The sequence below is a fragment of the Oratosquilla oratoria genome, chromosome 16, assembly GCF_046742065.1.
Source record: "Oratosquilla oratoria isolate Oo_2021 chromosome 16, ASM4674206v1, whole genome shotgun sequence".
In the NCBI taxonomy this organism is placed as follows: domain Eukaryota; kingdom Metazoa; phylum Arthropoda; class Malacostraca; order Stomatopoda; family Squillidae; genus Oratosquilla; species Oratosquilla oratoria.
In genome coordinates, this window is record NC_134792.1 from 16,133,341 (window position 1) to 16,160,424 (window position 27,084).

General features: G+C 39.7%; 1 protein-coding gene across 4 annotated transcripts in view; it reads left to right on the top strand.

Moving 5' to 3' along the window:
• Window positions 1-27,084, top strand: part of LOC143033848 (DNA mismatch repair protein Msh3-like) — a 133,167-nt gene that overhangs the window by 105,322 nt on the left and 761 nt on the right. For all 4 annotated transcript variants that reach the window (XM_076199400.1, XM_076199401.1, XM_076199403.1 and 1 more), the window contains exons 15-20: window positions 786-882; window positions 8,536-8,778; window positions 9,310-9,467; window positions 16,360-16,546; window positions 24,101-24,215; window positions 24,786-24,954. In XM_076199400.1, coding sequence (XP_076055515.1) covers window positions 786-882; window positions 8,536-8,778; window positions 9,310-9,467; window positions 16,360-16,546; window positions 24,101-24,215; window positions 24,786-24,954 — 969 coding nt within the window. The remainder of the gene's footprint in view (window positions 1-785; window positions 883-8,535; window positions 8,779-9,309; window positions 9,468-16,359; window positions 16,547-24,100; window positions 24,216-24,785; window positions 24,955-27,084) is intronic.

A 27,084-nucleotide genomic window follows, 5' to 3' on the forward strand; every position in this document is an offset into this window, starting at 1 on the left:
TTGCATTTGTCTATAATGTCTTTTTCATGGTTCCTTTTTTCCTCTCTTCATACTTTTTCATACTCATTTCTATACATCATACATACATATACCAAAGGCTTTTTCCCCCTTCCAAGGGAGGTAGCCAAAAAACAAAGGCATAAAAGCCATTCCCACCCATTCTATCCCTAATACACTCCACTCCCCTCCATCCTTTACTCTTCCTCTTATCTTGGCACCTCCTGGATGATGGGTCATCCCTGCATCTTGTCCACTGCCCTGGGTCAGAAGCAGTGTTGCAAGACACAGCACATCCACAGTAAGGCCGCTTCATTAAATCAGTGACCCCCCCTCCATCCCCTCATGCAGAAAAGGAGAAGACAGGGAGAAATCCCTTCGGGCTGCATCAAATTTCTCTCGCACATACTACCTCACCCCCCCATCCCCCCACCCATTCCACCTCATGCATCACAACATCATCCATATAGAACCATTCTCCATGCCCCCCTGTCTTCTGTCCTCTCCCATCCTTCCTCAACATACATTCCCCTCTTCCCCAAAGCCTTTATGTAAAATTTTTTCCAATTTGCATTCTGAAGAAATTTCTTTAGTTCTCCAATGTCCGTTTTGTTGTATATCGATCTTCCTTTCCTATACTTTTCATTTCTCTCCATGTATATTTCTTCCTTTAGTTCAGTCTCAATAAGTATATGGTCACTCTTTCCAATTGGTGTCTTGTATTTAATTTCATGTAAGTGATAGAAATAAGTTTATACAATATTTCATTTATTACTATTGTTTTTCAGAACCAAGGCTTGTGCAAGATTCCGCTCACCAGCTGTGGAAAAGCTATTTACAAGACTGCAACAACTGCGGGAACTACTGCAGGCTGACTGCCAGCAGGTAGTAGAATTAACATGATTTTGTGTTATACACAAAAATTAGAATTTTGGATATAATCTTAAGTGAAGGGTGGGTGCATGCCTTGGCTGGCTACCTCCCATATAAAATGGAAATGGCCTTTTGGTGTGTGTGTGTGTGTGTGTGTGTGTATATATATATATATATATATATATATATATATATATATATATATATATATATATATACATATACATACATATATCACTTAGACAAATATAGTAGCACATTTGTAAATAATAATCATGAAGAACCCACAGTCGGAATAAAAGGAAACTTGGAAGAAATTATAACTTCTATATTTTGGCTAATAGCTATAGCCCTCTTCAAGAAAGTACAGGTTACAAGAATTTCCAGACATAAGTACAATTGAGATGTGAGTAGAAGGGTAACATGCAGAGCTAAAAACAGGACAATCTGTCGTGCAGGGTGGAGTCAGAGTTGAGGGTATGTGTGGGTGGTGTGAGGTCAGAAGGGAAGTGGGGTCAAGATTGGTGGAGGAGCAGGTTCAGGAAGGTGAAAAATCTTAACCAACGGCTCACAGCTAGCTGTGAGATTATGTCTGGGGACCATTGACCTTTGGAGATGTTCAAGTTCGGACATTGTTCGATTGAGGCTGATTCAACAATTTTTCGTCTTAAGCTAAGTTGGACTTAAACAAAATTTCGGCCTTGTCCCAGTCAAGACTGATTTTTGGTACTGACATGTTGGAACACAGCGGAATTTTCCTGGACATACCTAATGTATCTTTTGTGCTCCATTAACCTGGTATTAAGATCCCTTTCAGTCTGTCCAAGGTACACTAAATCACAATCATTACAAGGAAGGCTATACACTCCTGGGGCCTCATTTCCCTTTAATCTTTGATGAACATTAACAATTTGTTAGTGTACACTGTTAGGGTAATGGTGGCAACTGTGAGAAGCTTGTTGGGAATTAATTTAAAAGAAGGACTGATGGAGTTACAATAGGGATTTTTAAAACATATTTGAAAGAGGGTTGTGTGGTGGCAACTGAATTTTTATGGTGGCTGGCTCTAGCCTTGCTGAGGGCTTTATCCAGGAACCAGGACAGGTATGCCAACTTCAAAAGTTGCCTTTTGATGAGGTCAATCTCCTGGTACAAGAATCTAATTTATCTCCTGTTTTGGCTAACTTGTACATGGAGTACTTTGAATGTACTCCATTACCCGCCATCAAACCGCCTGAGATGATTTGGTTTTATGTCAATGACATTTTCCCAGCGTGGGATGATAGGTGGGGTGCATTTGAGGTGTTTCTGGACAAGTGGATCCAGTTATCCCCTAACATTAAATTCAAAACAGAATGGGAAGGTCAACAGATCCCTTTCCTAGACATTTTAATTAGAAGGATTGATGGAGAATTATTTTTTACAGTTTATAGGAAACTCACCCATTGAGGTAGCTATCTCCACTTTTTTAGCAACCATTCCAACAAAGTCAAGAAGAGTGTTGCCTTTGGCCTTTTCTTGAGAGGTTTTAGGATTTGTAGTCCTAGATTCTTGGACCAGGAAATTGACCTCATCAAAAGTCAACTTTTGAAGTTGGCATACCTGTCCTGGTTCCTGGATCAAGCCCTCAGCAAGGCTAGAGTCAGCCACCATAAAAATTCAGTTCCCATCACACAACCCTCTTTCAAAGATGTTTTAAAAATCTCCTATTGTAACTCCATCAGTCCTTTTAAATTAATTCCCATCAAGCATCTCACAGTTGCCTACCATTACCCTAGCACTGTACACAAACAAATTGTTAATGTTCATCAAAGGTTAAAGGGAAATGAGGCCTCAGGAGTGTATAGCCTTCCTTGTAAAGATTGTGATTTAGTGTACCTTGGTCAGACTGGAAGGGATTTTAATACCAGGTCAATGCAGCACAAAAGATCCATTAGGTATGCCCAGGAAAATTCCGCTGTGTTCCAACATGTCAGTACCAAAAATCACAGTCTTGACTAGGACAAGACCAAAATTTTGTTTTTAAGTCTAACTGTAGCCTTAGACGAATCTTTTTTTAATCAGCCTTAATCGAAGAATGTCCGAACTTGAACACCTCCAAAGGTCAGTGGTCCCTGGACATAATCTCACGGATAGCTGTGAGCTGTTTGGTTAAGAATTTTCACCCTCCTGACACCACTTCACCTCTAGCCTCACACCTCTACCCACACATCCCCTCAACTCTGACGCCACCCTGCATGGCAGATTCTCCTGTTTTTAGCTCTGCGTGTTACCCTTCTACTCACATCTCAATTGTACTTATGTCTCAGCAAATTCTTGTAACCTGTACTTTCCTGAAGAGGGCTATAGCTATTAGCTGAAATATAGAAGTTATACTTTCTTCTAAGTTTTCTTTTTATTCCAACTGTGGGTTCTTCGTGATTACATACAAGGCTTTTTCCTCCTTACAAGGGAGGTAGCCAAAAAACAAAAGCATAAAAACCACTCCCACCCATTCCATCCCCAACACACCCCTCCACCCTCTTCTCTCCCTCTGTATGAAGGGTCATCCCTACATCTTGCCTATTGCTGTAGGTCAGATGCAGTATTGCAAGACACAGCAGATCCACAGCAAGGCAGCTTCATTAAATTGGCAACCCTCTCCCTCTCTATCCCCTCATGCAGAAAAGGAGAAGTCGGGGAGGAAGGAATCCCTTCGGGCTGCATCAATTAATTTCTTGCACATGCTCCGTCACCCACTATCCCCCACCCACTCTCTTCCATGCATCACAGCATCATCCATACACAACCATTCTCCATTCATCCCTATCTTCTGTCCTCTCCCATCCTTCCTCTTTCCCAATGCCCCTTTTATCCCATCCATCCATCTCATCCTATGTCGCCCCCTCATGTTCACCCCTTCCACCTCTGCCCTCCACACCACAATTACTAATTTTTCTTCACTCATTCATTCCATGTGTCCAAACCATCCCAATATTCTTTCATCAACACTATCACCCAACTCTCTTTCCACCCCCATTCTCCTCCTCATCTCATTTCTCACTCTATCCAGCCTAGTAACCCCTATCATACACTAAAAGAGGAAACTAAGAAAAAGAACAAGAATAGAACGGAGAACGAAAGGAAGGAGTTTTTTTGGAAAGTGATGCACTTGAGACTGAGGAAATGGTACATAAGGGAAAAGGAAATGCAGGAGCAAGAAGAAAAGACAGAAAAGGAAAAAATTAAAGGCAACATATACCAACATAGCTGGATTGATATCAGGAATAGATTAATGACTATCTGTGGAGAAAAAAAAAAAAAACTGATATAATGGGGATTGTGGAGACAAAATTAAAAGGATTATTACCACCTAATAGTATAGGCCAAGGATTATATAATTGTTGGATCAGAAACAGAGAAACAAAGCAGGGTGGAGGAGTCATGTTGTTAACCAAGAAAGGCCTAAATGCAACAAAAATCACAGGAGAGAACAGTGTGGAGTTGATTGTGATAAGAGTTGAGTGATTTATGTCCCGCCTAAAACTCACGCATAAAATGAAAGTGAACTCTCCAAAATGCTGGAAGACACAAGAAAACATTAAATGAAATACTAAAGAAAGAAGGAAATCTGGTAATTATGGGTGATTTTAACCCAAAAGAAATATGTTGGGAAGAGATGACTGTGAAAGGTGAAGATCACTGGGGAAACATATTACTGGAAATGACCATTGATTACACATTGACGCAATGGGTCAAGGAAAATACCAGACATTGAAATAATGATGAACCCTCAAGATTGGATTTTATATTCACATCAGAACCTGAAATTGTGGATAAAATCGAATACAAGACACCAATTGGAAAAAGTGATCACATACTACTAGAACTAGAATTAAATGAAGAATTTTTTTTAGAAATAAATGAAAAACACAGAAAACAAAGACTAATGTGTAATAAAACAGAATTTGTGAACCTTAGAAAAAAAAATTGAGAAGCAAATTGGGAAAAATTTAATGAAGAAACAAAGGTGGAAGAGAAATGGACAATTTGGAAGGAAATCTAAAATGAAGGAGTGAACAAGTATGTACCTAGACAAAAACAGGAAAGGGTATACATAAAATCCTGGTACAATAAAAAGTGCAGTGAGGCAAAAGACAGAATAGAAAGCCTGGAAAAGATGGAAAAAGAAAAAAAATGAGAAATGGAAAATATACACCAAACTAAGAAATGAATATGTAAAAATATGTAGGGAAGATAAAAGAAATTATGAAAAGGACATGATAGACAAATGTAAAGATTATCCCAAATTATTTTATAGATATGTAAACAGCAAACTAAAAAATAAACAGGAAATACTTAAATTACATCAAGGTAACAGAGAATACACAGAAGATGTAGAAATGGCAGATATTATGAACAAACATTTCAAATCTGTATTCACCAAAGAAAAAGAAAATCTACAAAACTGTGATCAAAGAAATGAAGTAAGATTTCCTCCAATGAAGAAATTAAATATTACTCAGAATGAAATAAGGAATCATATATTAAGGCCTGACATTAACAAATCACATGGCCCAGATGGAGTTGCAAACTGGATACTAAAGGAATGTATAGACGAACTAACAGGAAAATATACAAAATAGTTGAACGCTCACTCAAAGAAGGAAAACTACCAAGAGGCTGGAAAAATGCCAATATATAAGGGAGGAAATAAGGAAGACTTAACAAATTATAGACTGGTGTCCCTAACAAGTACAATAGTTAAAATTTGTGAGAAAATCATCAAAGATAGACAAAATATTTGGAGGAGAACAATATACTGAACCCAAGGCAATTTGGATCCAGACAGGGAAGATCATGTACCACTAATTTTATTTGTTTCTATTCAAGATTGATAGATATATTGCAAGAAAGGGATGGCTGGACAGATTGTGCCTTCCTGGACTTGCAAAAGGCATTTGATAAGGTACCACACAGAAAATTGCTATATAAACTGGAAACAATAGGAAGCATACATGGAAAACTATTGAATTGGATGGAGGACTTTCTACATGGAAGAAAAATGAGAGTAGTGCTCAGAGACAAATATTCAAAATAGGAAGAAATGAGTAGTGGCATCCCACAGGGGTCAATACTAGCTCCAATAATGTTTGCTATATATGTAAATGATGTGGATGAAAGTATTGAATGTTACATGAACTTCATTGCGGATGATGTAAAGTTATTAAAGAGAATAAACTCTGAAATAGACTGTGACTCATTACAGAGGGATCTGAACAAAGTCTCAGAGTGTAGCAAGAGCTGGGAAGTAATTAACATCAAGAAATGCAGTATAATCGAATTTGGGAAAAGCAAGAATAGAATATCGGGACAGTAAAAAATTGACGGAAAAGAAGTAAAGAAAGTAAATTCTGAAAGGGACCTAGGAGTAATCATCACCAAATATATGTCACCAGATAAACATATAAATAAAATAGTCAGAGAAACATACAATTTGTTGAGATCAATAAAGGTGGCCTTTAAATACTTGGATAAGGAAATGATTAAGAAAATTTTACAAACACTGATTAAGCCAAAATTGAAATATGCAGTGCTGATATGGTCACTCAGTACAAAAAAGAATATAAGAAAATTAGAAAGAATACAAAGAGCAATGACAAAGATAGCCCCAACACTTTCAAACCAGACATATGAACAAAGACTGGCCAAACTGGAATTGCTGACCCTGGAACAAAAAAGAGAATGAGGGGACCTACTAACCATCTACAGAATTATGAAAGGAAAACAATGCCTTGATAGAGAGGACTTATAAAAGTGGGACAGAGGAAAAACAAGAGGACATGCAATGAAACTTGAAAAGGACAACCACAGAGGAGACCTGAAAGAGAACAGCTTCCCACACAGAGTGATAGATATATGGAACAAATTGGACGAAAAATAGTGTGTGCAAACACTATACCAGAATTTAAGAACAAACTTGATCTTGCGAGATACAAAAACAGGTCACCACAAGCATAGCTCCCCTTCCTATAAAATACAACTAGGTAAATACATTCAAACTCCTCTCTTCCTCTCTTATGCTCCATGTTTCTGCCCCTTACAGTGCTGTCACCACAATCACTCCATATAATTTCCTCTTAGCATCCATTATCAAATGTCTATTTCTTGTTACACTTTTTAATCCCCCAAGGCATTTACTTGCTTCTCTCAATCTACATTCTACCTTCACCTCCACCCCCTTTCCTGCCACATTCGCACCCAAATATCTAAAATCCACTTTCTCCAGTCTCTCTCCCTTAATATTCACTTCCAGTCTCTTGCCACTTTCACCCCTTGAACATCTCATCACCTTACTTTTACCCACATTTATCTTCAACTTCCTTCTTTCACACACTTTCTCAAACTCTGTCACTAACTTCCTCAATCCCTCCTCTGATCCTGCTACAAGTACACTTGTCATACACAAACAATAGCTGGCTCACCTCCCACTCTTCTCCATTTTCTTTAACCATCTCCAGTCCTTGACCCACTACCCTTGCATTTACCTCTCGCACCACCCCATCCATGTATAAATTGAACAGCCAAGGTGACATAACACATCCCTGACAAAATCATTTTACCTCAAACCACTCAGTCTCTCCATTTCCAATCCTAACATAAGCTGTACTACTCTTGTAAAAACTCTTGACTGCTCGTAACAGCTTTCCTCCTATCCCATATATCTGCAATACTTCTCACAGCGTCTTCCTGTCTACCCTGTCACAAGCCTTTTCCAAATCCATAAAATCCCAAAAAATATCCTTATCTTTCTTATAGCTTTCTCACATATGTCTTACCACAAAAATCTGATCTACACAACCCACACTGTTCCTCACCAATTACTCCCTCTGTTCCTCTCCCTCCTATAAGCCTTCCCAACTACACTTAACAAGCTGATCCCTCTGAAACTACTACACTCACACTTGTCCCCTTTTCCCTTGTAAAGTGGACTATACAGGTACTCCTTCAGTCCTCTGGCACTCTACCCTCTCTCTAACAAATATTAAATAACCTTACCAGACAGTCCACCATCACTCTACCTCCTTCTTTCAGACATTCTGCATGACATCAATCCAAATTACCTGCTCTCCTCATCTTAACAACTGCCTTCACTTCATCTTTCCTTGTTTCTCCTCCATTGTCTTCACTCATCACAGTCATTTTCTTAGTGCTTCCCACTGCAACTACCTTTCCCTCCCTCTCCATACATATACCCTATCCACGAGGGGGAGTGGGTGTGGGATGGGGGGGTGAGGGAGTATGTGTGAATGATATTTTGAGGCAGTACAAAGGGATTTCTCCCCATCTTCTCTTTTTCTGCATGAGGGGACAGAGAGGGGAGGTCACTGATTATGTGAAGTGGTCTTGATGTGGATGTGCTGTGTCTTGATGCATTACTTCTGACCCAGGGTGGTGGGTGAGATGCAGGGGTGACCCGTCTACCTGGAGGAGCCAAGAAAGGAGGGAGGGAGGGGGATGAATGCAAGTGGAGTGTGTGGGGATGAAATGGGTGGGAGTGGATTTATGCCTTTGACTTTGGCTACCTCCCTTGTAAAAGAGAAAAAGCCCTTTGTATATGTATGTATATTTATGTGTATAATATGGATATAATCTTATGTATATATTGTGATGTCCACAATACAGGCATGGATTACATTACTCGATGAATTTTCAAAATCATATCAAGAGCATAGACAAGCAGTTCTGTGCCTGGCAACTCTTGATGCATTGAACTCCTTGGCATGTATTGCCCAGTCCCATGGGTACTGCCGACCAGTGGTTGAAGAAGAAGGGGGGATCCTGCAGATAACTGGAGGAAAGCACCCTGTTGTGAGTCAGTTGAAGACAGGAGATGAACAGTTTGTGGCCAATGACACAAACATGGAGGTAAAATATACATGTATTTGTTTTTCCATATACTTGGTATATAGTCATATATAAATTTTCATGGATTTAATCATTATTTATAGATTTGGCTATCTTCAGTGCATGCCACAAATAAGCAATTCAGTTACTTAAAGCACTGAGTCAACTCTGATACTCATTGGTAGCAAGCACATTTTCATCTAAAATGTGTTGGCACTTGACAAAACTTGGAATGCCTGGTAATGATAAAAATTCTGAATTATTGTACTTCTATGCTATATAGGGATGAGGTGAGGAGGAGTGAAAGGGATGAGAATGTTCCTCTCATGCCTAGCCATTTTGATTTGCAAGGAGCAGTTATTGAATAGAAAAAACATGTCATGTAGTGATGATCTATGCCAAGATGATGAGGGATAGGGGGTTGCCATATGATAAAGCAGTGGGAGTAAACTAGCTCCAACTTTTGGGCCCAGCTGTTGAGGTGCTAAGGTGGGAGGTTCAATAAGTGATTTTTGGATTGACAAACATTATTCAATTCTTTTCTACCCAAAGGTTTCAGGTAAGAGGGTAATGCTTGTGACTGGACCAAATATGGGTGGCAAGTCATGTTACATGCGGCAAGTGGCTCTCCTTGCACTTATGGCTCAAGTTGGCAGCTTTGTCCCAGCAGAAAGTATGCATCTTTCTGTATTAGATGGCATCTATACAAGGTAAGAACCTAATGATTTGTCAGTTATCTGGCTGTCCTAGAGAAGTATGGTAGGGATTACAAGGTTGGATTGAGTGAGAAACCAAGTGAGAAGGAGAGTGTGGGGTGGAAAAAGGGAGATGGGTTGATGAAAGAGCATTGGGATGTTTTGGACACATGGAAAGAATGAGTGAAGAAAGATTGGTAAAAGAAGTGTGGAAGACAGAGGTGGATGGAGTTAACAGGAGGGGGCAACCAAGGATGAGATGGATTGATTGGAAAGGGCCATTGAGCAAGAGGGGGATGTCTGTTGAGGAAGGAAGGGAGAAAACAGAAGATAGGAGTGAATGGAGAATGGCTGTCTATCAAAGGGAGTGGGTGGAGGATGGGAGGGAGGTTAGGGAGTGGTTATGTGTGAATGATATTTAATGCTACCTCCCTAGTAAGGAGGAAAAAGCCCTTGGTATATGTATGTACAAAGGATTACAGAGGAAGAGCATGCCAACAGAAGACCTTTTGGTCTATATCTAGGTTGATGCAGAAAAAAGATAAAGATAAATAATAAACAAACAGATAAATTATAAGTAATAAGTAAACAGATAGATAATAGTAATTTATCATTTCATATCATATTGCTCAAGAATGAGGTGGATGAACAGGGTGAAGGGTGCATTGGATGCAAGAGGGATGTCTCTTGACCAAGGAAGACAAGTGAATGGAGAAGGGGTGTAAGGATGACCAAAAGGATGTTCCTGTCTGGTCTGTAAATTGTTTCAAATGAATGTAGAGGGTGGCTGCTGCCATATAATGAAGTGGTTGGGGTACACCAGCTCCAGCTGTCAGGCATTATGTCTTGCTGTATCTTATTTAACCACTTCCATACGGTGACGCTTATGTAGGCGTCATGAGGAGCAAGTGGGTACACGATGATGCCGACGTCGGCGTCTTGATTATATTTATTGTAGTCGTACCTATGTAACCTCCATTCTCTCTAAACTGGCTTCATCATATTTTCTATGGTTATAAAAATTCACGGGTGAAAGAGAACGAACGATTGAGTACTGACTTTATTTTTTATAATGCGATTATTATGATGCAGCATCGCACGTCGGGCAGCTAATGCTGCCAGACGTGTGATGTGCCCTGGAGTGAAGAGGTTAACCTGGTGTGGTGGGGGACTGGGATGACCATTCATTTACAAAGAGCTAAAATGAGGTGGGCAACATATGTTTATTAGATGGGTGGTAGATATATGCTTTGACTTGGCCACCCTTCCTTATAAGAGGGATAAGGCTATTTTGTTTGTGTGAATTTATATCAGACTTTAAAAAGGGTAAGTTACATTAATACCATACATAAATAACTTATACATTTCATCATCATCGTCTTGTCATGCTGTTCCTCTTCTTTGTCTTATTGTCTGTTGCCAGTCAGTTTTACTTACATATACCAAAGGCTTTTTCCCCCTTATAAGGGAGGTAGCCAAAAAGCAAAGGCATAAAAACCACTCCCACCCATTCCATCCCAAACATACTCCACTCCCCTCCACCCTCTTCCCTCCCTTATATCTTGGCACCTCCTGGATGATGGGTCATCCATGCATCTTGCCCATTGCCATTGGTCAGAAGCAGTGTCGCAAGACACAGCTCATCCACAGCAAGGCCACTTCATTAGATAGGCGACTCCACCTCTTCGTCCCCTCATGCAGAAAAGGAGAAGACTGTGAGAAATCCCTTTGGGCTGCATCAGTTTATTTCTCACACATACTCCATCACCCACCCACTCCACCTCATGTATCACAGCATCATCCATACACAACCATTCTCCATTCACCCCTATCTTCTGTCCTCCCCTTTCCTTCTTCAACCGACATTCCCCTCTTTCCCAATGCCCCTTTTACCCCATCCATCTATCTCATCCTAGGTTGACCCCTCATGTTGATGGTGGAGATGTGTCTATAGAGTTGATGATAGCAAATACAGTGATTAGGAAGAAAGTCAAGCATAAGTACACATGGAAGAGGGTGGTGGATAGAAGGGGTAGTAGATAGAGCATTAATGGACTATATAGTGGTAACCAGGAGTATAGTAGGAAGAGTTTTGGATGTACATGTTCTTAGGGGAGAGAGTGGGGGAATGTGAGATAATTTTTTGGTGGAAGTTAAGTTGAATATGGAGGATAGATGGAGAAAGAGGAAAAGGACAGAAGGTAGGGAGGTATTTACCTAGTTGTATTTTACGGGATGGGAGCTATGCTTGTTGTGACCTGTTTTTCGTATCTCTCCGCATACAGTTTATTCTTGAACTCGTGTATAGTTCTGGCATTCACTATTTCACTGTTTAGTTTGTTCCAGACATCAATCACTACGCAGGAAACTGTTCTATTTCAGGTCTCTTCTGTAACTGTCCTTCTTTAGCATCTTATCGTGTCCTCTTGTTTCTCTCTTATCCCATTTCAATAGGTCATCTCTATTGAGAACTTTCATCCCTTTCATAATTCTGAAGATGGTCAACAGGTCGCCTCTTTCCCTTCTCTGCTCCAATGTTGACAGCTGTAATTTCTCCAATCATTGTTCATATGTCAAATTTGATAGTGTGGGTGCCATCTTTGTCACTGCTCTTTGGATTCTTTCTAATTTCTTTGTATTTTTCTTTGTGCTTGGTGCCCACATTGATATAGCATATTCCAGTTTCGGTCTTATCAATTTAGTAATTATTTTCTTAACCATCTCTTCATCCATGTAGTCAAAGGCCACTTTCATTGATCTTAATAAATTGTAAGTCTCTCCGAATAATTTATTTACATATTTGTCAGATGATCACTCCTAGGTCCTCTCTGAGTTTACTTTCTTTCCCAAAACTGTGTTATTGCCTCTTCCAAATTCCAATATGCTACATTTCTTGATGTTAAAGTTCATCTCGTATTTCTGGCCACATTCCCATACTTTATCCAGGTCATCTTGTAGCAATCTGCAATCTTCTTCTGTTTTCACTCTCTTAAGTAATTTGGCATCGTCAGCAAAAAAGTTCATGTAACAATTTACTCCTTTGTCCATATCATTCATGTATATGGCAAACATTAAAGGAGCCAAAACAGAGCCTTGTGGGATGCCACTTTTTACATCTTCCTATTTCGAAATTTTGTCTCTAAGTACCACTCTCATTTTTCTCCCAGTTAAGAAGTCCTTCACCCATTCCAATAGTTTACCTTGAATTCCTCCTATTTTTTCATTTTTACTAATTAATTTTTTATGTGGTACCTTGTCAAAAGCTTTCTGCAAATCTAGGAAGGTGCAGTCTGCCCATCCATCTCTTTCTTGTATTATCTCAATTAGTCTCGAGTAAAAGCAGATTAGATTTGTGGTGCACGATCTTCCACTTCTAAAACCAAATTGTTTGGGGTTTATTATTTTATTTTCTCCCAAGTGTTTGGTCCATCTGTTCCTGATAATCTTTTCATATATTTTTGCTACTGTGCTTGTGAGGGACACCAGTCTAGTTTGTAGGATCTTCCCTGTTTCCTCCTTTGTATTTTAGTACTATGTTTGCATCTTTTCAATCTTGCGGTACCTTTCCCTCTTTTAATGAGAAGTCTATTATCTTGTGTACTTTATCTTTCAGTTCGTCTATACACATTTTCAATATCCAATTTGCCATTTCATCTGGTCCATGCAACTTTCTGACATCTAGGCTTTTTATTTGGTCTCTTATTTCCCTCTGTGTTATTTTTATTTCCTTCATCATGGGTGAACTTTCTTGTTGTTCGTTCTCCCGGGGTTGTGAGCTCTCAATTGTAAAAACAGATATGAAATGTCTGATCATAACTTCTGCCATCTCTGTATCATTTATGTACTCTTTATCTCCTTCAGGCAATTTTACTATATCATGCTTATCTTTAAGTTTGTCGTTTATGTATCTGTAAAAGAGTTTTGGTTTGATCCTTACATTTGTCTATGATATCCCTTTCATATTCTCTTTTTTCTTTCATGCATATGTTGACATATTCGTTTCTAAGTTTTTTATATGTTTGCCATTTAGATGTTTTCATGTCTTTTTTCCATTTTTTCCAAGCTTTAGCCTCATTATATCTTTTGTTGAACCAACATTTTATATAATTTCTTTTTGTTTCTTTTTTGGTACATATTTGTTAACTCCCTCTTAATAATTTTCTTTAAAATATGTTCCATTTGTCAGCCATATTTGTTTCCTCTTTAGAGAACCTATCCCAATTTGCATTTTGGAAAAAATTTCCTTAGTTGTACAAAGTTCATTTTGTTGTTCATAAATCTTCCTTCTCTATGTTTGTCATTTCTATGTTGTTCTGTTCTTTTAATTCAAACTCTATTAGTATATGGTCGCTTTTTCCAATTGGTGTTTTATACTCTATTCTGTTCACAATATCTGGTTCAGAGGTTAATATTAGGTCTAGTTTTGATGGTTCCTCATTGTTTCTATATGTATTCTCCTTTACCCATTGTGTTAGAGTGTATTCGATGGTTATATCTAGTAGCATGTTGCTTGAGATTAAATGCCTGTAAAGTATAGTAGAGGTAACTATGCTGGATAGAGTGAGAAATGAGGAGGTGAGGATGAGAGTGAGGGTGGAATGGAAGTTGTGAGATATGGTTGATGAAAGAGTATTAGGATGGTTTGGACACATGGAAAGAATGAGTGAAGAAAGATTAGTAAAAGAGGTGTAGAACGCAGAAGTGGAGGGAGTGAACATGAGGGGGTAACAAAGGATAAAATGGATGGATGGGTAAAAGGGACATTGGGAAAAGGGGAATGTCTGTTGAGGAAGGAAGGGGGAAGACAGAAGATGGGTGAATGGAGAATGGTTGTGTATGGATGATGCTATGATGCATGGAAGGGAGCGGGTGAGGGGTGGGGATGAGGGAGTATGTATTTACCTACCAGTATTTTACAGGACGAGAGCTATGCTCGTAGTGACCCATTCTCATATCTCTCCACATCCAGTTTATTCTTAAAATCTTGTATAGTTTTGACACTTTCTCCATTTAATTTGTTCCAAATATCAATCACCCTATGTGGGAAGCTATTCTTTTTCAAGTCTCTTCTGTAACTGTCCTTCTTTAGCTTCTTTTCATGTCCTCTTGTTTCTCTTCTGTCCCATTTTAATGTCTCTATCGAGAATTTCCATCCCTTTCATAATTCTGTAAATGGTCCACAAATCACCTCTTTCTCTTCTCTGTTCCAGTGTTGATAAATGTAATTTCTCCAATCTTTGTTCGTATGTCAAATTTGATAGTGTAGGTGCCATTTTTGTCGCTGCTCTTTGGATTCTCTCTAATTTTCTTATGTTCTTTTTGTGTGCTAGATGCCCATAGTGTTGCAGCATACTCTAGTTTAGGTCTTATTAGTGTAACCACTATTTTCTTTACCATTTCTTTGTCCATGTAGTTGAAGGCCAATGTCACTGATCTTAATAAGTTAAGTCTCTCCAAATGATTTATTGACATGTTTATCAGGTGTCAAGTCACTTGAGATGATCACTCCCAGGTCCCTTTTTGTGTGACTGATATTTTGACGCAGCCCAAAGGGATTTCTCCCTGTCCTCTCTTTTTTTGTGTAAGGGGATGGAGAGGGGGGGTTGCCAACTAAATGAAGCAGCCTTGCTGTGGATGTGCTGTGTCTTGCTACATTGCTTCTGACCCAGGGCAGTGGGTGAGATGCAGGGATGTCCCATCATCCAGGAGGACCCAAAATAAGAGGAAGGGAGGGGGTGAATGGAAGTGGAGTATGTGGAGATGGAATGGGTTGGAGTGGATTTTATGCCTTTCTTTTTGGCTACCTTCCTTGTAATGGGGAAAAAGCTGTTGGTGTATGTATGTATTTAGTTAAGCTTATATGTTTCTTTAGTCTGACAATGGAGAATTTTATTCAACTGTGTAAAGAAACCCCCAAATAATGAAAGTCTTAGCTCCGTTGCCACTAACACTTTCAGTCACATACGTTATTCATCTGTAGGCCCCATGCCTCTTCCTTAACTCAGGATTTAGTCAAGTTCCACTAAATCAGTTCGAAGGTTAAGTAAACTTATTTATCTTTCTCTTTTCTTCCAAATAAAATTACACTTGGTTATTCAAGATACACCAAGGGACTCCCACCTGGGATCCTTGGACTCCCACCAAGCCAAGTCTGCTTCGATGTCACTAATTCATCCAATAACTTTGAACATTACAAATAAGTGCCATCCTTTAACCACTTCCATACTGTGACGCCTACGTAGGCGTCATGAGGAGCAAGTGGGTACGCGATGATGCCGATGTCGGCGTCTTATATTTATTGTAGTCTTACCTACGTAACCTCCATTCTCTCTAAACTGGCCTCATCATATTTTCTATGGTTATCAAAATTCACGGGTGAAAGAGAACAAACGATTGTGTACTGACTTTATTTTTTATAATGCGGTTATTATGACGCAACATCGCACGTCGGGCAGCTAATGCTGCCAGACGTGCGATGTGCCCCGGAGTGAAGAGGTTAAGGGCGTGACTTTACCTCTGTGCACCAATAATTTCTCTCCTCCTCCACCCTTTTCTCAAATCAGAAAGGCTGTTATACTGTCTCAAGCAATGCTGTTTACATAAGCTCTTCTGTCACAAGCGGAACGTGGCTTAGTGTTTACATTTCATCACATTAGAATCTCTATCGATACCCTAGCTTATATTTACAAACATTAGGCGGTAAGCGAGAATATGCAACTCTGCAACTTCCTCTTGGCCATTGTTTCAAAACATCCAGGTAATAAAATGAATACCTTTCCACATAACCCTCTATCTACCTAAATGTCTACCTCAATCTACCAGCCTCTTACAAAAGTGTTAATGATGAATTTGCCAGAACTGAAATATGATGACTTGGAGTATTAACAAACTTCTGAATATTTAACAGAATGGGAGCTTCAGATGAAATATACAGTGGTCGCAGCACCTTCATGGTAGAAGTAGGAGAAACCTCAGACATAATGAAACAAGCTACAAACAAATCTCTTGTTATTTTGGATGAACTTGGTAGAGGAACTTCAACACATGATGGAGTTGCTATTGCCATGGGGACATTAGAGTATTTCTTGAAAGAGGTGAGTTCAGTGAACTTTGCATTATATCTCATTGTATCTTTGTTTGTAGAGAGTAAATCAAGAGGGGCCTTACCTCCAGGTAGATGCACTAAAACCATCCCTAAAGAACATCTGCATTCAAGAAACAATATCCTCCCCCATAGAGCACTTCATGAAAATAATAGTCACACAGTTGTATACAAGAGTCCACAGTCCCATCCATTCAGCACATAACATAACACAAGCACAACCATGTGAATGTCAAAGGGGTAGAGCATTGTTTCTTGTGGTGTTGGTCAAGGTGATGGTAGTTCAAACCCTGCCACCAATGTATTGGACCAGGGGCATGGTTCATTAAAGTCTACACTACAAAGTCCTCTGTGAGGGGGACCATCCTGCCTCCTGATAGGGGGGAGCTTGCACATAACATAACACAAGCACAACCATGTGAATGTCAAAGGGGTAGAGCATTGTTTCTTGTGGTGTTGGTCAAGGTGATGGTAGTTCAAACCCTGCCACCAATGTATTGGACCAGGGGCATGGTTCATTAAAGTCTACACTACAAAGTCCTCTGTGAGGGGGACCATCCTGCCTCCTGATAGGGGGGAGCTTGCAACATTTAGCCGAATGTGTGTATTTACCTAGTTGTATTATATGGAAAGGGGAGCTATGCTCTTAGTGACCTGTCTTTGTATCTCAGTATTTAGTTTGTTCTTAAATTCTTGTATGGTGTTTGCACACAATATTGTTTTGTCCAATTTGTTCCAGATTTCCACCACTCTGTGTGGTAAAATGTGTATATATATATATATATATATATATATATGTATATATACATATATATATATATATATATATATATATATATATATATATATATATGTACAACATTGAATGGGTCCCAGTGATTAGAGATACATTTTAACAACCACAATCCACTTTAATTCTAAGCCATCAATGGAGGCCGACAAGCATAAATTGAAATACGTTACTGCCAAGGACTCGAACCCAGCAACCACATGACAAGTGCCGTCATCAACTGGGCTAGGAATGCTCATGTGTCATATAATGGCCAATCATCGCACATCAGAAACATTAAGAACGGAGTACCACAGGGCTCAGTTCTATCCCCCACATTATTTAATCTATACATGCATGACTTACCCACGCCAGACACCTCAGAAATACAAATCTCTTCCTACGCAGACGACATAACAATCACATGCACACATCGTAACACAGACAAAGCTGCAGAAATAATCCAGCCTTACCTTGACACACTCAACACATGGTTCATCACAAACAGACTCAAAATAGCTCCAACCAAATCTACAGCAACACTTCTCACCAACTGGACAAAAGAACACAAATACATACCTCATCTCTACATCAACAACACTCTAATACCACACACAAACACACTGAAAATTCTTGGTGTAACATACGATACATCCATGTCTTTCAAACAACACCTCACAAACATAAAAAACAAATGCACACCTAGACTTAACGCACTTAAGTCAATCACAGGAACAACATTTGGACAAAACAAAGAAACCAATATAACAATATACAAACAATGCATACGCTCAGTGATGAATTATGCGAGTCCTGCATGGGCTCCTAATCTCAGTGAGACACACCACAACACCCTTCAAATCATACAAAACAAAGCCCTAAAAACAATTACAGGCTGCACAAATACATCACCTACAGACCATTTACACCATGAAACAAAAGTCCTCAAAGTCAAGGACCACCTCGACATGAGAGGCACACAAACACTTGCTGCAGCCACCACAAACACATCACACCCGCTACACTACATAGCAGAACACCCACACACACCAAGAAACATTAAAACTACACCCAAAGACCTTTATTACGCACAGATACTCTCTTCTCTTCCTCCACAACCACCAAATACCAGCCTCCGGAAACATATTCATAATCATATCACTCACCGCTCCATTAACACACTGAAAGACAACACACTGCTGCATGCCAGACCCCCTGATATCCACCCTTCTGAATCCTCTCTCCCACGAAAGGACAGAGTCCACTTGGCCAGACTGCGATGCGGTCACCACCCAGCACTTCTAAGCTACCAGAAGAGGCTGGACGACCGTGTTGTGAACAGCTGCCCAGGATGTAACACTTCACCCCATACCATACAACACATAATGGAAGACTGCATTATACACAATCATGCACGCAAACAACACAACATACACTCTATAAAGGATTTGTGGGAAAACCCAGTTTCGGCTGTGGCCTTCCTTGGGGAGACGGGACTGCTCGGACAGACAGTCTAGGGAACGACAACAACAACAACAACAACTGGGCTAGTTGGTAAGTTACTATGGCCCTTGTCACGTGGTTGCTGGGTTCGAGTCCTTGGCAGTACCGCATTTCAATTTCTGCTTGTCGGCCTCCATTGATGGCTTAGAATTGAAGTGCATTGTGGTTGTTAAGATATTCACATATATATATATATATATATATATATATTTATATATATATATACAGGTAAACGTCGACTTACGATGGCATTAGGTTTCGATAGAGCCATCGTAAGACGAATTCATCGTAAGTCGATCCCCAATTTGTGTATCACTGTTCCGTGGTCACTGTACCTAGCCTACCTGTATATTAACCACCAGAGATACTGAATATAGCCTATTAAACATGTACAGTACAGGTAAACGTCGACTTACGATGGCCGCGACTTACGATTGTTCGACTTTACGATGACGACGACGACGACGACGATATGATAATTTAACCCCTTCCATACGGTGCCGCACACATAGGCGTCATGAGGAGCAAGTAGATTCGCGACGCTGCCATATCGGCGTCTTGATTATATTTATTGTAGTCGCCCCTGTGTTTTTACATTCTCTCAAATGTGCCCTAAATCCCATTCTCTGTGTTTTTCAAAATTCGCGGGTGAAAGAGAGAACGATCGATATAAGCGGTGACTATATTTTATGATGCGAGTATTATTACGTCACGTCGTACGGCTGGCATTGGCTGCTGCCCGCGAGATTTAAGATCCGTACTGAAAATACATATTATAGTGTTTGAATATGGTAAAAAGGATAAAAATAATTAAATAAACTACTGTACATGTTTAATAGGCTATATTCAGTATCTCTGGTGGTGAATATATAGGTAGGCTAGGTACAGTGACCACGGAACAGAGTGGGGATCGACTTACGATGAGATCGTCTTACGATGGCTCTATCGAAACCTAATGCCATCGTAAGTCGACGTTTACCTGTAGTTTATTTAATCATTTTTATCCTTTTTACCATATTCAAACATTATAATATGTATTTTCAGTACGGAACTTAAATCTCGCGGGCAGCAGCCAATGCCAGCTGTACGACGTGACGTAATAATACTCGCATCATAAAATATAGTCACCGCTTATATCGATCGTTCTCTCTTTCACCCGCGAATTTTGAAAACCACAGAGAATGGGATTCAGGCACATTTGAGAGAATGTAAAAACACAGGGGCGACTACAATAAATATAATCAAGACGCCGATATGGCAGCGTTGCGAATCCACTTGCTCCTCATGACGCCTACGTGTGCGGCACCGTATGGAAGGGGTTAAATTATCATATCGTCGTCGTCGTCGTCGTCATCGTAAAGTCGAACAATCGTAAGTCGCGGCCATCGTAAGTCGACGTTTACCTGTATATATATATATATATATATATATATATATATATATATATATATATATATATATATATATACATATATATATACAGATATATATATACACACACACACACACCTATATATAAAGGGGGAAATAAAGAAGACCCTACCAACTATAGGCCAGTCTCTCTAACAAGTACAATAGCAAAAATTTGTGAAAGAATTGTCAAAAATAGATGGGTAAAATATTTAGAAAAAAAAACGTGATAAATCCAAGGCAATTTGGATTCAGACAAGGACGATCATGCGTCACCAATTTAATATGTTTCTATTCAAGGCTAATAGATATAATACAAGAAAGAGATGGATGGGCTGATTGTGCATTTTTAGACCTAAAAAAAGCTTTTGACAAAGTACCACATAAGAAGTTGCTTAAGAAATTAGAAACTGAAGGAGAAATACAGGGCAAACTGCTAGATTGGATGGAAGACTTTTTGCAAGAAAGAAAAATGAGAGTAGTGATAAGAGACCAACACTCAAAATGGGATGAAGTAATAAGCGGTGTTCCACAAGGAACAGTTCTGGCCCCAATAATGTTTGCTATATATATTAATGATATGGATGAAAGAATTGAAAGCTATATGAGCTTCTTTGCAGATGCAAAACTATTGAAAAAAGTGAACACAGAAGAAGATTGTGAATCACTACAGAGAGATCTAAATAAAGTACAGGAATGGAGTAGGAAGTGGGAGATGGAGTTCAATACAAAGAAGTGTAGTATAATGGAATTTGGAAAAAGTAAAAACAGAATAACAGGATCATATAAATTGGGAGAAGGAATAAAAAAGTAGAAAATGAAAAGGACCTGGGAGTCATTGTTATGAATAATATGTCACCTGAGAAACATATAAATAAGATTTTTGGAGAAACCTATAATTTAATAAGAACAATCAGTGGCATTTACATACCTGGATGAAGAAATGGTGAAGAAAATTCTAATCACCCTGATAAGACCAAGATTGGAATATGCAGCAACGATATGGTCACCAAGTGCAAAAAAATTTATAAAAAAAATTTGAAAGAATACAAAGAGCAATTACAAACTTGGCACCAACACTCAAAACTATCATATGAAGAGAGACTAGCAAAACTTGAACTACAGACACTAGAGCAAAGAAGAGAGGAGATTTGATAGCTATTTACAGAATCATGAAAGGCATAGAAATTAGATAGAGAAAATCTGATAAAATGGGATGACAGAAATACAAGAGGACATGGAAAGAAAATAAAAAAAGACAGCTATAGAAGAGACCTGAAAAGGAACAGCTTTCCTCACAGAGTAATTGACAGTTGGAACAAGTTAGATGAGAAAGTGGTGTGTGCAAAAACAGTACATGAATTTAAAAATAGTTTAGATAAAATGAGATACGAATATGGGACCCCACGAGCATAGCTCCCCTTCCCGTAAAATACAACTACAACTAGGTAAATACACACACACACACACACACACACACACACACACAGGCCACAAAAATTGACATTTAGGATTTTAGGACAATAAAAATCAAAAGTAGTACTTACTGGCCTTTTATTTCCACTTTTTGCTACACTTAATATTTTGACATGTTACCCTTATTCTTTATAACCATCTGGATCCTTCTGGGCATCGAATTGGCAAGTTCGGTAAAGTAGGTGGCATCCATTGTTGCCCACATCCTCTGTGGCTACTCCTTCAGGACAAGGATGCTTGTGAGTCGCGAGTTTTCCAATTTTTTTCATGTCGTTCCAGGCTTTTTCAATGAGGTTTAGGTCAGGAGAGTTACCTGACCACTCCAAAACACTAATGTTATGGTTAGAAAGGAACTTTTTCACTGCCTTGGGCATGTGAGAGGGAGCACCATCATGCATGAAGTGGTCACACTCATGAATAACCCAGAAAGTGAGCATGTGATCCCTCAAAACCTCAGTATAGTTACTTTCATTGTCACATGGAGAAAAGGTAGTCCACCCCTGCTCTTTTTTCCATTAAAGGCACCCTACACCATCACATTGTCTGGTTGTTTTACTTTCTTGACTGTGCACCGCGGGTCGTATCTTGACACATCACTTGCTCGACAGACGATCTTGGAGCCACCCCTAACCAGCCTGAAGGTGCTTTCATCAGTGAACATGACATTCTGCCACTGCTATGGTGTTCAGTTCTTGTATTTCTTGCAGAATGCTAGTCCTTTTTTCTTCATGGGCTCTGTGAGCAGTGGCTTCTTGGCAGCATGTCAGGCAGGTAACTTTAGGTCTTTTTGGAGCCGATGTTGAATAGTTCTGACAGAGACATTTTTCAGTAGTTCTGGATGCTTTTTCTTTGCTCCGAGTGTAATGGATGGGTCTGATTGTACTTCTTGTTGTAGGTGCGTGTAGAAGTCGTCTTTGGTGCCCCAGAGCCTAGTTTTCTTGGTGGAACAGTACTGGGAGGGAGGGCGGCGGTGGCTTTCTTGACACCTTCAAATTCCCTGCTCTTCTCTTCCATAGTGAGCTTGGTATGCCCCATCTTGAGCACTGGAGAAGTTAAAAAAAGGGGCACTTAGGGGCAGCATACAGGGCCACCTCCCTCACCGAGCTCAGACAGCTCACCAGAAAAGGGCAGGAGTGGACTCTACTTTCTCCCTACAAATGTGACAATGAAAGCAAGTAACTGTATTGAGGTTTTGAGGGATCACATGCTCACTTTCCGGAATATTCATGAGTGTGACCACTTCATGCATAATGGTGCTCCCTCTCACAGGACCAAGGCAGTGAAAAAGTTCCTTTCTGACCATAACATTAGTGTTTTGGAGTGGCCAGGTAACTCCCCTGACCTAAACCTCATTGAAAATGCCTGGAACCAGATGAAAAACAAGCTGGAAAAGTCGCAACCCACAAGCATCCCTGTCCTGAAGGAGGAGCTGAAGAAGATGTGGGCGACAATGGCCGCCACCTACTTTACTGAATTTGCCAATTCGTTGCCCAGAAGGATCCAGATGGTTATAAAGAATAAGGGTAACATGTCAAAATAGAGTAGTATCAAAATGGAGATAAAAGGCCAGTAAGTACTATTTTTATTGTTATTGTCCTAAAATCCTAGATGTCAACATTTTGTTGTTGTTACTGTATATATATATATACATGTATATAATCTTTTTTTTTTTCCCTCCAGATCTCTTCCATAAATATCCTTTTTAAGTTTCTTTTCATGTCCCCTTGTTTTTCTTTTATGCCACTTTAATAAGTCTTCTCTGTCAAGGACTTCCATGCTTTTCATGATTCTGTAAATGGCTAATAGATCTCCTCTTTCTCTTCTTTGTTCCAGGGTTGGTAGTTCTAGTTTAGACAATCTTTGTTTGTATGTCAATTTTGAAAGTGTTGAGGCCATCTTTGTCATTGCTCTTTGGATTCTTTCTAATTTCCTTGTATTCTTTTTGTACTGGGTGTCCATAGTGTTGCAGCGTACTCCAATGTTGTTCTCATCAGTGTGACTAATATTCTTTTAACCATTACTTCATCCAAATAATTAAAAGCCACCTTTATTGATCTTAGTAAATTGAAGGTTTCTCTATTTTGTTTGTGTATATATGAATATATATATGATGCTAAGAAAAGTTGTAGCTGAATTATGCTATTCAATGTGAATGACAGGTTCAGTTTTAACATTAAATGTAGTCAAATGATTTACAATTGCGTCCTGTGTGAAGTTTTAACAAATGGACTATATAGCTCCACCACTGGTCCGAACCATTGGCTGTGTGTTGTTGCCTTGTGGTAGTCAGTCACACAGCCAATGGAGTGAGTCCCAGTAGTGGAACTAGTTAACTCATTTGCATCCCACGGACAATTCAGGTTATTAATTACCTATTTTGTCTTGCAGACTAAGTGCCTTACAATTTTTGTAACACATTATTTTCCACTTACGGACTTCGAAAAATATTATCCAGAACATGTGGGTAACTACCATATGTCCTTCATTGTCAGTGAAGAGGAAAGTAAGTAACATCAATGTTATAATCATTTTGGAAGGTTAATTGAGTAAGTTGTTGTTCATGGATGACACTACTTGTGGCTGAATCTGAGGAACGATTGAGGCAGTTGGTGACTTGAGGTTGGAGGGGGAAGTGAGAGGAGAAAGTAAATGTGGGTTAAAGTAAGGTAATGAGATGTACATGGAATGATGATTGTGGCCAATTGGATGAGAGATTGAAGGATGAGTGGCAGAGGTGCTGTTGTGACTTGAGTGGTGTGGCAGGGGACTGGGATGATCCTTTATCTACAAGGTGTAGAGATGGGAGGGGTTGGTGATGGATGGGTTTTGATGGATGTCCGTTAAATGTGTGCTTTGATGTGCTTCTCCCTCCATGAAGGGGAAGAAGGCCTTTTGGTTTGTGTATGTATGTATATATATATATATAAGGATAAAGTTTAGCTCTTGTTATAATGAAAGACATCATCACTTGGCTATTTTATTTTTTATTCTTTTTACTTCAGTTACCTTTAATACCAAAACAGTCATTCACTAGCACTCATAAGTAATATCATCCACCACAAATTTATTACAGGTCAGGCTCATGACATTGATGTTGTGACCTTCCTATATCAACTAACAGAAGGGAGTGCTGGGCAAAGTTATGGTCTCAATGTTGCAAGGCTTGCCAACTTGCCACACTCTGTACTAGTACGAGCAGCATCCATGTCAAAAGATCTTAAAAGGAAAGTGGATGTCAGAAGGTAAGTTTCTTTTTATTTTGATTCTTGCAAAGGTGATTATGTAGTACATGTAAGCATATGTCAAATAGTAAGGTAATGGTAATATCCAAGGACACAAAGTTAATATGAAGTTGCCTGGGAAAGAAGTGGAGCAGGTATAAAGTTATAGATATCTGGGAAAGAATGTACATAAAGATGGAAAACTAGAGGAAGAAATTTCCCATAAAGTATGGTAAGGGAAGATGGAAGCTGCATAAGAGCAGTATGGAGAAATAAAAGGACATCACTGGATGCAATGAATGAAGCATCAGTAATGCCAGCTGTTATGTATGGGAATGAGGGTTGGGGGATATATTCAAGAGATAGGTCATGTGGAGGCACTGGAAATAAGGTACTATAGTATCAAACAATTCACTGCCCCCCCCCCCCCCACACACACACACCTCTTTGTTAACTAGCAGCAACCACCAGATTGGCAAGTAAGTTACTCAAGAATAAACCAAGAAGGGTGGCATAGTGTGTTCATTAATGTAATTGATACCCTTAGGTTGGTGGTCTTAATGGTATGGCTTATGTTGAGTCAATACATATACCAACAGCTTTTCCCCCTTACAAGGGAGTTAGCCAAAGTCAAAGGCATAAATCTACTCCCACCCAATTCACCCTCACATACTTCACCACCCCCCTCCCTCCCTCATTCCTGTGTCTAGCCCACTGCCCTGGATCAGAAGCAATGTAGCAAGACACAGCACATCCACAGCAAGGCTGCTTCATTTGATTGCCCCCCCCCCCTCTCTGTCCCCCCATGCAAAAAAAGAGAAGACAGGGAGAAATACCTTCGGGCCGTGTCAAAATATAATTCACACTTACTCCCTCACCCCCCCACCCATTCGCTTTCATGCATCACAGCATCATCCGTACACAACTGTTCTCCATTCACCCCTCTTTCCCAATGCCCCTTTTACCCCATCCATCCATCTCATCCTTGGTCACCCTTTCATGTTCATCCCCCCACCCACTCCCTTTCATGCATCATATCATCATCCATATACAACTATTCTCCATTCATCCCTATCTTCTGTCTTCTCCCTTCCTTCCTCAACAGACATTCCCCTCTTTCCCAATGTCCCTTTTACCCCATCCATCCATCTCATCCTTGGCCCCTTTATGTTCATTCCCTCTACCTCTGCCTTCCACACCTCATTTAATAATCTTTCTTCCCTCATTCTTTCCCTGTGTCCAAACCATCACAATACTCTTTCATCAACCCTATCTCCCAACTCCCTTTCCACCCCTGCTATCATCCTTACTTCCTCATTTCTCACTAGCCTAGTAACCCCTACTATAATTCACAGAGATTTCATCTCAAACACATTTAAACTCTTCCTCTCTTATATTCCATGTTTCTGCCCCATACAGTGCTGTTGGCACAATCACCCCTTTGTACAATCTCCTCTTAGCATCCATTCCCAAATGTTGTATTTCTTATTACACTTTTCAATCCCCCAATGCATTTACTTGTTTCTCTCAATCTACATTCTCCCTCCACCTCCACATCTCCCTTTCCCACCACATTTCCACCCAAGTATCTAAAACTAATTTCCTCCAGTCTCTCTCCCTTAATACTCATTTCCAATTTGCTGCCATCGTCTCCCCTTGTATATCTCATCACCTTACTTTTACCCACATTTATCTTCAACTTCCCTCTTTTGCACACCTTCCTAAACTCAAACTCTGTCACTAACTTCCTTAATCCCTCCTCTGATCCTGCCATAAGCACACTGTTGTCAGCAAACAACAACTGGCTTATCTCCCACTTTTCTCCATTTTCTTTAACCATTTCTAATCCCTTCCCCATTACCTTTATGTTTACTTCTCACACCACCCCATGCATGTATAAATTGAACAGCCAAGGTGACAAAACATCCCTGGGAAAGTGCCTCCATTACCTGAAACCACTCACTCTCTCCATTTCTGATTTAAACACAGGCTCTACTACTCTCATAAAAACTCTTGACTGCTCGTGGCAGCTTTACTGCTATCCCATATATCTGCAATACCTCCCACAGTGCCTTCCTGTCTACCCTGATATAAGCTTTTTTCCAAATTCATAAAGACCCAAAAAACATCCATACTTTTTCCTAAAGCTTT